This window comes from Numida meleagris, chromosome 5 (assembly GCF_002078875.1).
Source record: "Numida meleagris isolate 19003 breed g44 Domestic line chromosome 5, NumMel1.0, whole genome shotgun sequence".
Lineage (NCBI taxonomy): Eukaryota > Metazoa > Chordata > Aves > Galliformes > Numididae > Numida > Numida meleagris.
The window spans coordinates 5,198,956-5,213,815 of NC_034413.1; the positions used below are offsets into that span (position 1 = coordinate 5,198,956).

At 38.9% G+C, this 14,860-nt stretch overlaps 1 protein-coding gene across 1 annotated transcript in view; it reads right to left on the minus strand.

Annotated features, from left to right (window-relative positions):
• The window catches only part of INPP5F (inositol polyphosphate-5-phosphatase F), a 39,133-nt gene that overhangs the window by 18,778 nt on the left and 5,495 nt on the right, over positions 1 to 14,860 (minus strand). Inside the window, exon 2 of the mRNA XM_021399474.1 lies at positions 5,487 to 5,567. Coding sequence (XP_021255149.1) covers positions 5,487 to 5,567 — 81 coding nt within the window. The remainder of the gene's footprint in view (positions 1 to 5,486; positions 5,568 to 14,860) is intronic.

The following is a 14,860-nucleotide window of genomic DNA, read 5'->3' on the forward strand; positions in this document are numbered from 1 at the left end:
TGGGAGGGAACTCAGGATGTCAGCCTGCTCAAACAGGGGAAGCTAGGAGGTCAGACCACGTGTTTCTGCACTGTCACATAAGCACAGCCTCCTAAAAAAAAAGTTAACTGCACTATTGATGGTCAATGGATAAATGGACACGAGAATGAGACTAGACATCAGCAAGACAGTTATCCTTACTGACAGCAGGTGCTGGAAGAGCTGCTTAGTGCACATACAAGCAATATGACTGACAGCAACCACCGCTGCCTCCAACTTGACACCGCATAACAGTGAACATAATAAATGAAAACTGGGGAAAACAAGAGAAGTACTATGCGACAGGCTGAGAAGACTAAAGTGACTGCAAGCAAATTCTTTAAAAAAAGAATTCTTGTTAAAAACAGCATCAACAGATAAAGGTCTCTACCCTTCTGTCTGCAAAGGAGCTCTAGGTTTTCTATGTTGCTTTCCAGTAGGCAAAACAACCAGGTTTCTGCTAATCCAGTTCAATTCAAGCTTAACAAGGTGGTAGAAAATACAGCATCCAGACATTCTCACCGAACACTATGCTCTCATTTATTCCCCCTTACAGAATCATAGAATCATAGAATTAGCTAGGTTGGAAAAGACCTACAAGATCATCCAGTCCAAGCATCCACCTACCACCAATAACCCCACTAAACCATGTCTCCCAACGCCATATCTAAACGTTTCTTGAACACCTCCAGGGATGGTGACTCCACCACCTCCCTGGGCAGCCCGTTCCAGCACCTGACCACTCTTTCAGAAAAGTAGTGTTTCCTAATGTCCAGCCTAAATCTCCCCTGGCGCAACTTGAGGCCATTCCCCCTCGTCCTGTCACTAGTTACAAGAGAGAAGAGGCTGACCCCCAGCTCACTACAACCTCCCTTCAGGTAGTTATAGAGAGCGATGAGGTCTCCCCTGAGCCTCCTCTTCTCCAGACTGAAGAAGTTTAGCCACACAGTGCAAACCTATGAAGAGATCAGTATGTCAACAAATGAAATAGATTTGTAAGGAAAGGATACCATCTAAATCTCAAGCAAAATAATCAGAATGACACCATTACAAAAAAGAAGTACCTCATATTAACGAACCTTGATAGCAGCAAACAAGAACCCAATACAGGCAAGTGAGTTCTGTTTCCTTTGAGGGCATGTTTTAAAAAGGACATGGTTATCCTGGCATTCATTTCAAAACTCCATTTGTATTACAGCCAGAGCCAAAGAATGTTAAAAAAGAAAAACAACAGGAGTTCCCTGGCAGACCAAAAGAAAACAGTCAAGAACCAAATATGCAGATAAAAAAATGCCCTAAAGTAAAAGCTTCAGCAACAGCCACAGAAGCTTCCTGTAATTGCCAATAATGTCTAGATAAGAGTAGTGCTTCCGCTGTTTGAAGAGGTAATTCTGTAAAGCTTTTTGATTAAGAAGACTGCTTACGTCCGACATAGGGCAGATAATATCATACATACAGAAGAACACTATAGGCACACGTGCTTCCATAAGCTGCATGTGTTAGGTCATCCACCAAGATCTCATGGCTTGTTTTTGTTTCTTTTTAAAACTGTATTATGAACTATGGCAGAGCTAGCAGCAGCAACTGATGTAAAGCACTGTATCTAAAGTAGGCTATTACCTCTCATTCCTCACTGAAAGAGGAATTTAGCTCTGTTTTTGCCTTACTGCCAGCACACTGTTGCTGTTTAACTTATTTTCTAATGCTTCCCAGTCTAGCATTTAGTTTCCCGAGTGCATTTTAGCAGTAATTAGTCTTAAACTGTGCATAAATTTACTACCAACGACACTTTCTGCAAGTGTTTTCACTTTAACAAAAAGTACTATGGTATCACTTTCTATTTGCTAGTTGAAGAAGATTAGATGAAAGCCAAGAAAACATTTTAAGTTGTTGATTGGAGTAAGTTCCAGGCAGCAGCAGCTGCATTTCACTGAAAATATTTCAGATGCTGAACCACAGGACTCAGTGGCATGGCAACAAAAAAGCTTTCCTTTCCTGGGGAAAGGGAGGGAAGTATTTCACTTCCTTTTTGCTTACAGAGTCTAAGGAAACTTGACAGTAACTTTTAACTCAGGTCTTCATCAACCCACATAAGAAAAGCAAACCGATCAGGGTACATACATTAAACTGCATTTCAACCACAAAATAAGAGAAAGATGTGGTTGCAATCTGGAGTTAAGTGGAATTTGACTGGCATTGACTAAGAGGTCCAGCATTGGTTATAGTCAGATATCTGCCATCAACTCTGAGCATATTCTAATCAATGTTTGATTAACTAGCCTCTAATCAAAACTCATTAGAGTTTTTACAAGGGAACTTGCACCACTAAAAAAAAAAAACAACAGGACTAGCATACAGTATTACTAGCAGTAACTTCAATAGTCAGAAGCCAAAGTTATTCTAACAAAGTGAAGGAAAGCAAAATTGCTAAAGCACATCAATCAATTTCAACTAACAGTTTGATTCCAGGCCACCGTTACCACTTCAGTGGTATCCACTTTCACTACTAAAAAAATCCTGTCTTTCTAGCTATGTGTTGGAATTTCAGCTAAAGGAATTTGAATGGTTATATTTTGTATGTACACAAACTAATTGGATGACAAAGCATCATTAATGTTCCGTAATTGATAGCATGTTTACACAACAATGTTCTTCCCATACAGAGGCAAGCACATGCACACACTATTCTAATGATGTACGCCAAGAAGATGTGCAATGTTACATTTCATGTTATCTTCACAGTATATCCTGAACTCCTTCCCATTTGTATTCTTATTTTTAATCCATATTTTCTCATAAGTCATCTCGGCTAGGCCAGAGTCTAAGAGAGACCACATCCCAGTATTCACATATTCCTTTAGTTCTTTTTCCTTAAAAAAACCCATCTTATTGTTTAAGAAACTTCAGTACTGGGGAAGAAGCAAAATATAGCTTAAGTAGATTTTATCTCAAATGAGCATACAGTTATGTCCAGACATACAATTGATTCTCTCAAGTAAAAAATTCTTTAAAGATTTTTTAAAAAGGCAACAATGCAATATTGGCTGGTTTCCCACAAGACTGCTTCCCTGCCAATAAAGCTTTCCTACAAATTCTCCTGTGCTACGCCAGCAATAAAGCCAGCAAGATTTAGAGTAAATTAAATCTCATCCCTAGTTACAGCAATTTGGCAGTTTCCAACGCTAAATTTGGAACATCCCTGCAGTTTCAGGTTATTTCAAGGTCATTTTAGGACTACTCCAGCTCACTTGCATTAAGTAGATCTTTCAAGAACATATAAGGATCTATGTCCAAGACCAACTGAATATGGGCTTTGGGTTTACTGAGAACTTAGTAGCATACTGGCAGCAACTTCAATTCTAAAGAAAGTATTTAAAGTTAACAGTATTCGCCAATAAGATGCTGAGCAGGACAATCCCATAAAGGAATCTAATTATCCAGAAGAAGTTCAAAATAAGTTTTCTGATCCTTCTTGTCCCGGTGGAGGGGACAGGGAAAAGAAAAAGGGAAGAAATCAGAGCAACAAGTTCTCCTGATCCTGCTGACACAAATGAGGTTTGGCAGAAAAGCATTTCATCCAGCTTGCACAGCCCAATACTCGGTAAGAGTATGGAGATAATGGTCCAGCACTTAAATATTTATACAATTCTTACTGATAAAGTTTCCAGGTGACAAAGATTGATACACAAATAAGTAATGAAGACAGTTACTGTTACAGTGTTAGATGATTCAGCTGGAGGACTACACAGAACTATACCTGAACATAATCAAGTGAGAGTTGATTGACAATAATTGGTTTTAAAAGACCTACTTAGGCCATTTCAGTCCACTCTCTTATTATGACTGCAGCCCAGTGAGGACTCTCAGTGTCTGTCCAGAAGACAGCTGTATCATTAAATGCCTCAGCATGTACAAGAAGAAAGGTCTATAAGCACTTTATGTGTTATTTTAAAAAAGGCAAAGAAGAAACAAAACGCTAGCACTTGCCTAAGCAGCAACTGGATGCAGCGCCTGGATGAGCATAGTTGATACAGCAGCTGTAAAAAACATATGGAAAGACCACCAGATATCAGGCATACTACCTGATAACCTTAATTTACCTGACAACAGGAAGCTGGCACTTTAACAAATGTCACATGCAGGGGAGAGTTTCAATGTAGCTTTCATAAGCAGAAATACACACAAGCATATTCAGTTGCCATGATACAGGAGAACTTTCAGAAAGCACATATCAAGGTCTTCTCCTTGAAAGGCTTTTATATGAGAATCCCTAAAGAGAAGGGAGAAGGCCTTTGTGTACAAAAATACTTTATTAACAAACACAAGCACGTCAAAAGCAAGCATGAAGCATTTTCCCACAGCAGAAAAGAGGTCATTACTGGAGTTCAGCAATCATTCATCCATTTATTGTGGACAGCACACACTGCCTGGATGAGAAGAGAGTGTCAGAGAAAGGCAGAGTCTGAACCACCTCGTATCATCAGATCAGAAAGAACTGCTGAACAGATCTGCAGAAGGAGGACAGAACAATATCAGGTAGAACTCAAAGACGAAGCGATGCAACTGGAAAGAGGAAATGGCCAAAAGCTTAATGAAAAGAGATAGGCTCTGAACTATTCTCTCAGAAGAGAGACCTAGCAGTTACAGTAACCATGGAGCCAGCCACTTCCCCGAACTAAATCCATCATACCCTTACAGCCCGTTTTCTTTCTTCCTCTATTGCTAGTGTGCCACTGCTATCTTGACTCAGCTGTTCCTGTGTGACAAACATCTGATCCATTTCAGCACTTAATCCATCCTGGTATCCCGGAACACACTTGAAACTTTACCTGTATTGATGATCTATTCAAGAACAACATGAGATGCATGGTCTAAGCGTTTACAAAAAGGACAGCACATAGTAAATGAAGTTTATGGCTAGCTTTTCTACCTGACAGTAAGCAGACATCCAGAGCTCTACTGGTAAAAGATCCTTTCTAGTTATTTTTGATATAGTAAACCAGTGTTAACAAGTTTCCAGATGTTCCTTTTACTTTTAAATAGTACTGTTCCAAAGTAGTAACCACTCTTAATGCACTCAGCTGACAAAAATCACATTTTCAGATATTGAAAAAACATCATTCATTAAAAAACACTTAGCAGCATTATTAAAAAAGCACGCAAAAATATAAATGAGTGCATCTCACAGGGAGCCAGCCTCAGGTGGAACTCCAGGTACTGACTTCTATTCTTTGTGGATGCAGTTCTCTGTTTTTACAAGACAATGACAAAACAAAATACACGCACCGGAAAGAGGAATTTGCATACTGCAACTAAAATATAAACACTTTGACAAGTTCATGTAGCTGGGAAGTACTACATCATTGCAGAGAACACTACATAGAACTGTGTAACTCAAATGGGCTATCTGTAGTATCAGTGCCTTTAAAACAAATTGAATTAACAGTATAAAATAAAATGCCACATACCTGTATGAAGCTGAACTTTACCAATGACTCCTTCCACCAGGCCCAGGCAAATGGGATTCCATGCCAAAAGAAGATCAGTAGCTGGAAAAAAAAATATCATATTTTGTAGTAAACTCATCTGGACAATCAATCCAGCATGTCATTCTTTCTGCTTCCCCACTCAGATAGAAAACATGCTATGATGCCCACAACAAAAGTAAGATACGTAAGCTGTTCGATCTTTGCTTGCTAATAAGTAGCTATTTTAATTAACTGACCAAATGATTCCTCCTGTTTATAGTTCTACTCCTTATCCTTCCTGGTTATTTCAGAAAAAAAAAAACCTGTAAGACTGATTTCAGCAACATAATTCTGTCTAACAGAGATCTGGTTCTCCTACTATCCACCGGAATTCATAGCTTAATTGAAATTTTACACAGTCATAGTGCAATTAAATGCAGGTCATTAAGCTGGTAAAGTAGCTCCAAGAAGACCAAGCAGATGTTAACTTTCAGCCCCAGTTCCCTGTCACACCCACCCAGATACTATTCATTTCACAACTTTTTTTTTTTATTTGTACATAGATACACATGCCAATGAACCACAGAAAAAGTATAAAAGCAAACAGGAAGGCAACACTACCAGCTTCATCATCTGCAAAAGGTACTCATCTCCACATGCATTCAAGCCATTGTTTGATGCAAGTCAGTAAGACAGTATCAATGTGAAAAAGCATTTGATGGTAACAAGATGCTGATATTCATTTAGAGTTTCTAACAGCAGTGTAGTACCTGGAAAGCTTAATAACGTGGCAAACTAAAATTCTGAAATTTCTTTTAAGTCTTTAAAAACAATATCTGTGTGGGAAATCTGAGGTTTTTCTATTCCAGTAAGTTTAATATTAGCTCCAAGGAGGGAAAGTTTCTCCAGTTTACATGTAGGCAAGTTAGATAGCTTAGATCCCAGGGTAAATATGTAAACATTTTCAAGAACAGACTCACATAACATCCCAAGATAAAGAGAACAATCATCCACCCACACCTTACTCACAAGGACTTAGTTTCTCCTTTAAAATCTCCAGACAACAACCAACTGTATTTTTAAACACATACTTATTTTTAAACACTATACTCTCCTTGAAACTCATTCGCAATTCAGACTGCTGTTCCAAGAATGCACATTTATTCCTAGCTTTCAGTTTAACACATTTAATAGTAAACCAGACTGCATTCGTTTAATCATGAAATACAAGCACTTACATGAGACACAGAAGTCAGCACAGATCTAAACGGAATTTATTTAAAAGGAGTTTGCTGCACTGTGCTTTCACAAAGAAAAGTAGGAACTAAGTGCACAGGGTCTCAAGGTTTGGAGATGTTTGCAGGAGGCAGCACAGAGCTATGGTTAGCGTATGTAACCAGGCTGTACCATCTGATGGTAGATACCTGCAGAAAAACTCCTGATTGTTCCTGTTTTACTGTGAGAGCACTAGGGAAGTGACTTGGTACAGGACCCAGTGTAAGAAAAATGAATCATGCCATCATTTAAGTTCCTAAGGAGGCTAAAATAGATGAGCACAAGGAGCTATGTAATAGCGTGAACACTGATTTATGCTCAAGCCTCTGTGAAGTACTTCAAACTCATCATGTACCTGTACACTGAAAGTCTTTTGCTTATACAAAACGTGTTCAAGTACCACCTGAGCTCTTTATCTCAGAGTTTCAGTTCAAATAATGTGCAGGAGCATCCTCGTGCTGAGTAGATACGAGCACCAAGCTTACAGGAAAGAGGCACACAAGAAGCCTTTCCTGCTCTCAAGACTTGCACCTCCTTCCCTAGCTCACCACAACCTTCACCTCCAGAATCCTGCACAGCTGTATTCCAAATTTCATCTACTTTTTGCTGTCTTAGACACCTGCAATTTACTTCATGTGTCAATGAGAGAAAAAACAGACACAAGCAGATAAAAATAATAACAAGGCAGGCATACGCAGGAGTACTGGTAGGAGTTTAAAGGATTCAAATCACTTCACATTTACCATAGCTACTACAAAAAATAATAATCTGAATACTATCCAGGTCTCTTTAAGCCATTTGTTTCCTGCTACGACAAGATATATTAAGTATAGAATCATTAAGGTTGGAAAAGGCCATTATGATCACTGAGTCCATCAACCCAACCTCGCCATGCCCACTAACCACGTTCCTCAGTACCATATATTTAAGTTTCTTGTAAACCCCCAGGGATGGGGACTCCACCACTTCCACAGGCAGTCTGTTCCAAGATCCCATTACTCTTTTTAGCTGAAATTTTCCCTAATATTCAACCTATTAGTAGGAAATCTCTCAATGGTGAGTTTGTTCTAATATCTTACAAAAATGGGAAAAATGTTAAAAAAAGATTTAGTTGTAATTATAGGTATAAGAAAACGATATTTAGACTTGCCCACAACAAGAAAAAAAAAGATATAAAGAAACTGGTGTTGAGGACTGTAAAACAAAAAGGTTTTTAATGGGGCCTTTATTATTTTCATGGTTTTCTCTGACATACGCAGCCCTAGGCATGGCCATACACAATGCCTGAGACTGCTGCAGGAATACTTCTCCCTGGTAGGGCAGAGAATGAGAACTGACTAAGCTTTGACTCCCGTGTTTACCCAAAGCATAGCCAACCTGTGGAAAAATAGGAGCTATCTGGAGTCAAATATACATCACACTAAGAACTCAAAAGCAGCAAATATGGATCCATGAGCTGGGAATCAATGACTCTTGAAATAAGCATGATTATCAAACTACCCTCAGTGAAGGCATGAAAGCCAACTGTTCCCAGGGAGTTGTGACACGGTGGGAGGAAAAGCCACATATTTAGCAACATTTGAGGAGACTGACGTGCTCCCCCCAGCATCCAGTAAAGTTTAGCTGTGAAGAACTCTCATGGAAGAAATGCCTGTAGGCTATGGAACAAGACAATTGTGGAATCACACTGTTTGGTGACAGTATCACAAGATTTTTTTTTTTTTAAATAAAAAAACCCACAACATTTCTAGAAAAAGAACCTTCTGAAGGAAGGTATGCGTGACAGCACAGAAGCAAGCAGCTCAAAGTTGTTCTAACTAAATAGAACATATCTGTTTTGACATTCTGACTAGAACGTATTTACTAGTTAGAGCTCCAGTTCCCACATGATGGTCCCCTCTGGACTCAGAGCCAGCAGCCAGCCATGCTATATAAATATAATTAAAGTAAGCACTGATATGAACTTCTTGCTCCAGAGAGGTACACTCTGGAACCATAAGGTAGATGAAGCAAATTATTCTGCAGTTCCCCTACCTCACCCTCCAAAAAAAAGAATGCAGGCTTTCATGTTGAGTGCAGTCCTGCTCACTCCCTTTCAGACAAAGCAGCTCTCAAGCTTTTGTTTGATACTGTAAAATAGTTCAAGACTGATTGTTTGCTGTAATGTAACCTCCTGCCCAGCAGTTCTGACAGCAGCTATTCCTTCAGCCATCATCATGAATTCTTAGTTATAAGCAAAAGTTACGTGGTTATGTAAGAATTTTAAAAATATAGACCCAAAAGAATTAAATGAAAGCCTATAAGATTAGCTTAACTATGAAATGCAGTGGAATTTAAGAGGCAACATACGTTGGTAGATAGCAATACATGTTACAGAAGATGTTTAGGTCTTTCTATAGCCAAGGAAGCAGCAATACCAAAAAAAGAAAATCCTCTGATAAAGTTTCCTGTTAGCATACATAAAAGACATTTGAATATATTTGAATGCTGAGTACTGAAGTCACACAACAACAAGTGTGAATTTATTTTTAAAAAATATCAGTAAGCATCATCTACCACAGTGCTCTAGCAAACAAAACACTGGAATATTCTCTATACTCAAACACTAAAGTAACCATTGTCCAACAAACAAAGAAGTTCAGAACTGTACAGAAAAGTCCATAGCAGCAGTGCTAAGCCAGGTGGAACATCTTCCCCTGCTCCGGGAGTTTGTGGTGCCCTCAGTCAGCTTCAATTTAAAGACCTGCCAGGGTTTGATAAGCCTTAGCACATGCACTTAATACTTTGGGACAGAAACCTGGTACACAAGTACCCCACCAAATAAATTCAAGCTATTGGAGAAAAAAAAAAAAAAAAGGGCTCTTTTCACTGATTGCTGTCTGAGATTAGCGATTGCCAAACATACATTTACTCTCCACAGTGACTGCATCAGCATTGTAATTGCAGCACAATAGGACTTCTGCCACAAAGGCAGAACAAAACCAGCTTTGATGTGATTATTTCCACATCAGCTCTCTGAACTTACCAGCAGCGATGCAAAGGCAGAAACATCAGATAAAGCTTCTCGAACTGTTTGTGTTTACACAAACATAATCCTGGGAAAGGCGATATAAAAGCAACTTGGAAGACTGTCAAAAGCCAAAACTGCTTTCCAGCTCTTTCCTCATTCTACGCCTAGCAGAGTCAACCCAAGGTCACGCACAAGCTCTGACGAGGAACCGAGCCGCTGCTTTGGGACAAGCCACCGCTCAGCACCGAGTGACTACTGCCCGGTCTGATGGGCTCGGGGAGGCAATCAGCCTCCCTCGGGCAGGAGGCAGGAAATTAGAAAAAAGATTTCATTTGGAATCCCTTGGATTCAGCCCTTACCACTGGGCTGCTGCCAGGTTCAATCCATCAGATAGCTACACCTATTTATCTTCCAATTTTGCTGGAAATCAGGGGGTATACTTCTCAAATGCTGGGGAATTTCAAGGAATGGACCCCAGCTAGGAAGAGTTCTGTCAGTGTACTCAGTATGAAAACCAAGTGGCACTGAACCTGACGCTCAATTTATATAAACATGGAGCTCCTACAAACATAAATTTATTAACAAGCACGGGCTGTATCTAGACAAACATATAAACATATTCAAAACTTCTTTCCATAGCCTGGCAGGGGAGCAATTCTCACAGCCACTTTCAGTATTCAATAAAAGCAACAGATATTTACATAGGAAAAGAAAGAGCTCAGAAGCAACTTATTGTAAATATTCAAAGTTTTCCAGCTCTTCTAATACCGCACCAGACATCTGAGGAGTTAATTTTATTAAAATTACTTCAGTTTTTTCCTCAGAGTTGAAGGTTTTTTCCTCCCCTTTAAAGTTTTGGCTGCTTTAGATCAAAGACAACAAGCGCTGCCCTTAGGAGGTATCTCAGAGGACCCTCAGGGCTTTTCAAGTTCCAGTTCAACTTTGAGTAGTGTTCTGAAATATTAGCCAGGATTAAAAGATTACAAGTTAACTGGGAAGACTTAAGAGTATGAAGTATTTCCTAGGAAAGAAGGGCCTCCGAGTACTACTTCAGCAAGCAAACTTCAGCTAAGTTCTTACTGGCAGATTCTTAAAGCCATATTTAATCTACTCTAATTGCAGAAAGATAGAGGAGCATTAAGACATTTATTCTTACAAGTACCAACACCTAATGGTCATGAAACATTAGCTTTACTTACTTGCTTATTTCCCAGCTCAAACTTGCAATAAATTATCTCTTCAGCTAATAACTCATTTAAATAATCTTTAATTTGCCATTTAGACAGCTTGCTCAGTCCGTTTTAGACTTGAGCCCTCAGCCACTTAGAACTGAAATGCTCCTCTTTAGCAGAGGAACCAAAGCACCGCCATTCATCACCCCACTGTAAAAAGCCTACAGCTGTAAGTCTAATCTAGGAGGATATATATCTTTTAAATCTCAGAGAGTCTTCCCATTGCTACCCCACCTCACAGCTTTCTTAAAATAACCCATTCTTCTCGTGGTTAGGGACTGTGGGATGCATACTGACCAAGCAGGTATTCAAAGCAAGTTTCTTCCAGCATGCATGGATCAACCATAAGAGCACAGACACTGCAGAGTACACATCCATCCAGCCTATGTTTAAGAAAATGAAGCAGTTCAGTATCCTTGAACACCTTTCTTTTGTATTTCATAACTGGACCAGATGAACAGGAACAAATTCACGTCCCATTCAGGTTGGATAGTGACAGATGTAAAATAAGGGATGTAACAACAAAATTTGTATCTTATTGCAGCAAAACTTCTTTACAAAAGAGTGAGCAGGATATTAAGCCCAGGGGAAAGTATGTCATGAAAATGAATCCTTACTACTTGTAAGGATAAAGAACACCTCTTTGTACTCTGCTACAGCTATAAAATCCTGAGTCACCAGGCACTGCTTGGGAAACCATAAAAACATAAGGAAAACACATTCATTTGCCTAGAAAGCACACAATATAACAAGTCATTCTACTAGGAACTCCTGAGCTGTAAGCAATAACAAACTGCCGCTGTCAGTTGCTCCAAGGCCATGTTCTAAGGCATACAAAGTTGAAGGGCGCTGCAATTAAACCCAGAAGTATTCCAACTGGTAATTATAAAATAACAGGCACAAACTCAAGAGGCTTTTCTAGTTGCACACCCCCAATATATTACTCAAAAGCAAAATTATTACCGAACAGTCCATTAGTCTGCCCTAACAAGTGATTCAGCACACACAGTCCCCATGTCAGCTCATTAAACATAAGCTGAACTTCACATTCACTGAATTCAACTGGTAATCTCCTTCACCTTGGAAGGATTTCTTTTGTTTCTCCTTAAATTGTTAATGAACACCAAATGTGAGAAGGAGCACATAGCCACCTCCATTCCATCCAAAAAAGAAGGTTTTGTCATTCAGGAATGCAAGTTCCCTTCCCATCCATAAAGAAAGTTCTACCTCCATTCATTCTTCACCTGTAAGGTCTCCTGCTCCCACAAGAAAGCCCGAGGAGGAAGCAGCTTAGAGTAAGAAAGCAAGCTATGCTCTAGTGGCTAAGAACCCTTTACTCTGAGAGTTACTTCCAGCCAAAGACTTCTGCTCCTGTTCTATCCTCTTGGCTTGATTTTCTCAGCCAGAATATTTTGCTCAGAAAGCACATTTCTGCATCAGACTATAAGCATTTCAGATAATCATACAGCTGCTAGAAAAGCTTGAATTACTGCAAGGCAGAGTGCTTCAGGAAGTTATGTACTCCATAACTTCATTATTCAAACATCTCTTATGTTGTAGTGTACATGCTTAGGAAGTGACTTCCAACTTTATCTTCATACCTTCATTTAGCAAGCCTTCAGGACTGCAAGATGCTCAAGTATTAAAAGTAATACCTAAAATACTTAAAAGAACACAGTGAACACAGTTAGAAAAGCACCAAAGTAGAAAAGCATAGCTTAAATGCTTGCAGCTGGCTGTAAGTGAATCAGCTGTCCTTGAGAGGCTACATATGACAGGACTGCATCCTGTCTTCAAATGACTCAACCCTCTGTGCAACGTTGCTCCATTCAAAGGTATTAAGTCCTGCCTGAAACAGCCTGGAGTTCCAAGAGCTGTGCTCTTAGGTGACCATCTTAAAAACTATTAAGAAGAGTTAAGAACATGTATGTTCTCTATTACCCATCACAAAAAAAAAAACCACCAGCAAACAACGTGTTGGGAAACAGCCTCAAATTTTAATTAAAGAACTCCATTTGGTGTCTTTTTCTTCACAAGTATTCTCAATAGCTTCATATTTTAACTGAGAACAATTATGATATTTTAGAATTACAAAAGGCAACTGCAAGAGATACCGTAGAATAAGCCACATCTGCATACGTTGCAGTCCTTAATTCATGTAATTGAATAGAAAGTAAAAAATGTAATGCCATACCAGATAGGTTTTGTCGTTGCTTAACAAACTGCTAGGGACAAAGTGACTATTTAATCCCATGACAACAAGCAATACATCCCTTAAACATTGCTAGAACACATTTCAGCACAAGGAAATGCCTGCACATTTGTGGGAACGTTGCTGTTGCTCGAAGCAGATGAACAGACATAGCAAAAACCAACTGAAAGTTAAAAATTAAATGATAGCTGCAAAATGTAAACGACCAGTGGGGGCTCTCTCTTGGGCAATGCCACATAATTCTGAATTTGGTTCGAATGCTGATTTTTCTTTAAATCACCGCTGTTGTGTTTCATGCCATCTACTTCAGAATGTAGATATGATCTTCCTGAGTGCCCCTAGCACTCACAATTAAGGTTTACTGCACTACTCAGTGAGAGCATTAAGTTTCAAGCAAAGTATTTTCAAGTTGCTTGCTTTCAATTTCAGACACAATGAACATTGTTCCAGGGCTTCTACTGATGTAAGATTTCTTCCTTAAAAGGAAGATTAAAGTTTCCAAGTGGAATTATATCAACTTCAGTTCAGCTTTCCTGAAAATAATTCCTGGTTTTATTTTTCAGGGAATTGTAGCTACTGGAACAAGACTATGCAACTTATTAAGTATCAGTATGTATTTCATGAAAGCTCTGTTTTAATAAATAAGTTAATGCACTCTTTCCAAATTTCTCCTTTAGATATCTATTCAATTGTTTCTCATCTCTTCTTGATACATGTTCCCAGTACTTGATTGCCCATGAAGACATAAGCGCAGCAATTTGGACAACTGAAAGACAAGCAGATAGTTAGAATAGGATCAGCTGTAGAACTGAAGACCACCAGCTGGAACCATTAATCCCACTGACAGGAACTAAGGCACTACGTGAAAGATTTACAGAGAGGTAAAAAAAAAACCAAAACAAAACCCTCTCCCCATGTGGGCTCCTTGTTTTTATATTCTATCTTACAATAAGCATCGTTTCTTGGTTAAGATTTTTTTTCCAACTGATACTGTTGTAAGTAATATGGCTAAATTATCACTAAAAATAAACTGGTAAAAGCTTTATCTAAAAAGGAAGGAAAGACATTTAATAATCCCTGACCCAATTAGATTACTGTATCAGGATGCTGGGTTTTCAAGAAATACAGATTGCTAGTTGCAAGTGGGAATTTCTCAGTTACAACATCTATATGCCTTTATATAACAAAACACAGAATATTCAATGAAGTCAGAAGTTTACAGCAAATTTAACACTTATGAAAAGTGAACTGAGCTACCAAATTTGTATCCTGTTCTCTCAAAACCACTACATTAAGAAATCATGGTTTTTTATAATATTAAACATTAATCATGAAACCTCCAGGCAATGACAAAAGCTTTTATCTGTAGCCTCAAATCTTTGACATATTTGAGGGAAAAATTACAGTCTGACAAACTCTGGGCCTGAAGTCTCAATATACAGCTTTAAAAATGAGTTTCTGCAACACACTCAATATTTAATTGAGTGACACTTGAGAGCTGTTTGATATTACACTGTAGAATTTGCCTCTAAAAGGAAACTTTAAACCACTATCCAAGAAGTCTCACAGTTAAAGGGAACTGTTCAGTGGAAACACCTTGATGCTGCAGGACTCCAGCTGTGGTTGCATGCAATACAATTTGGAA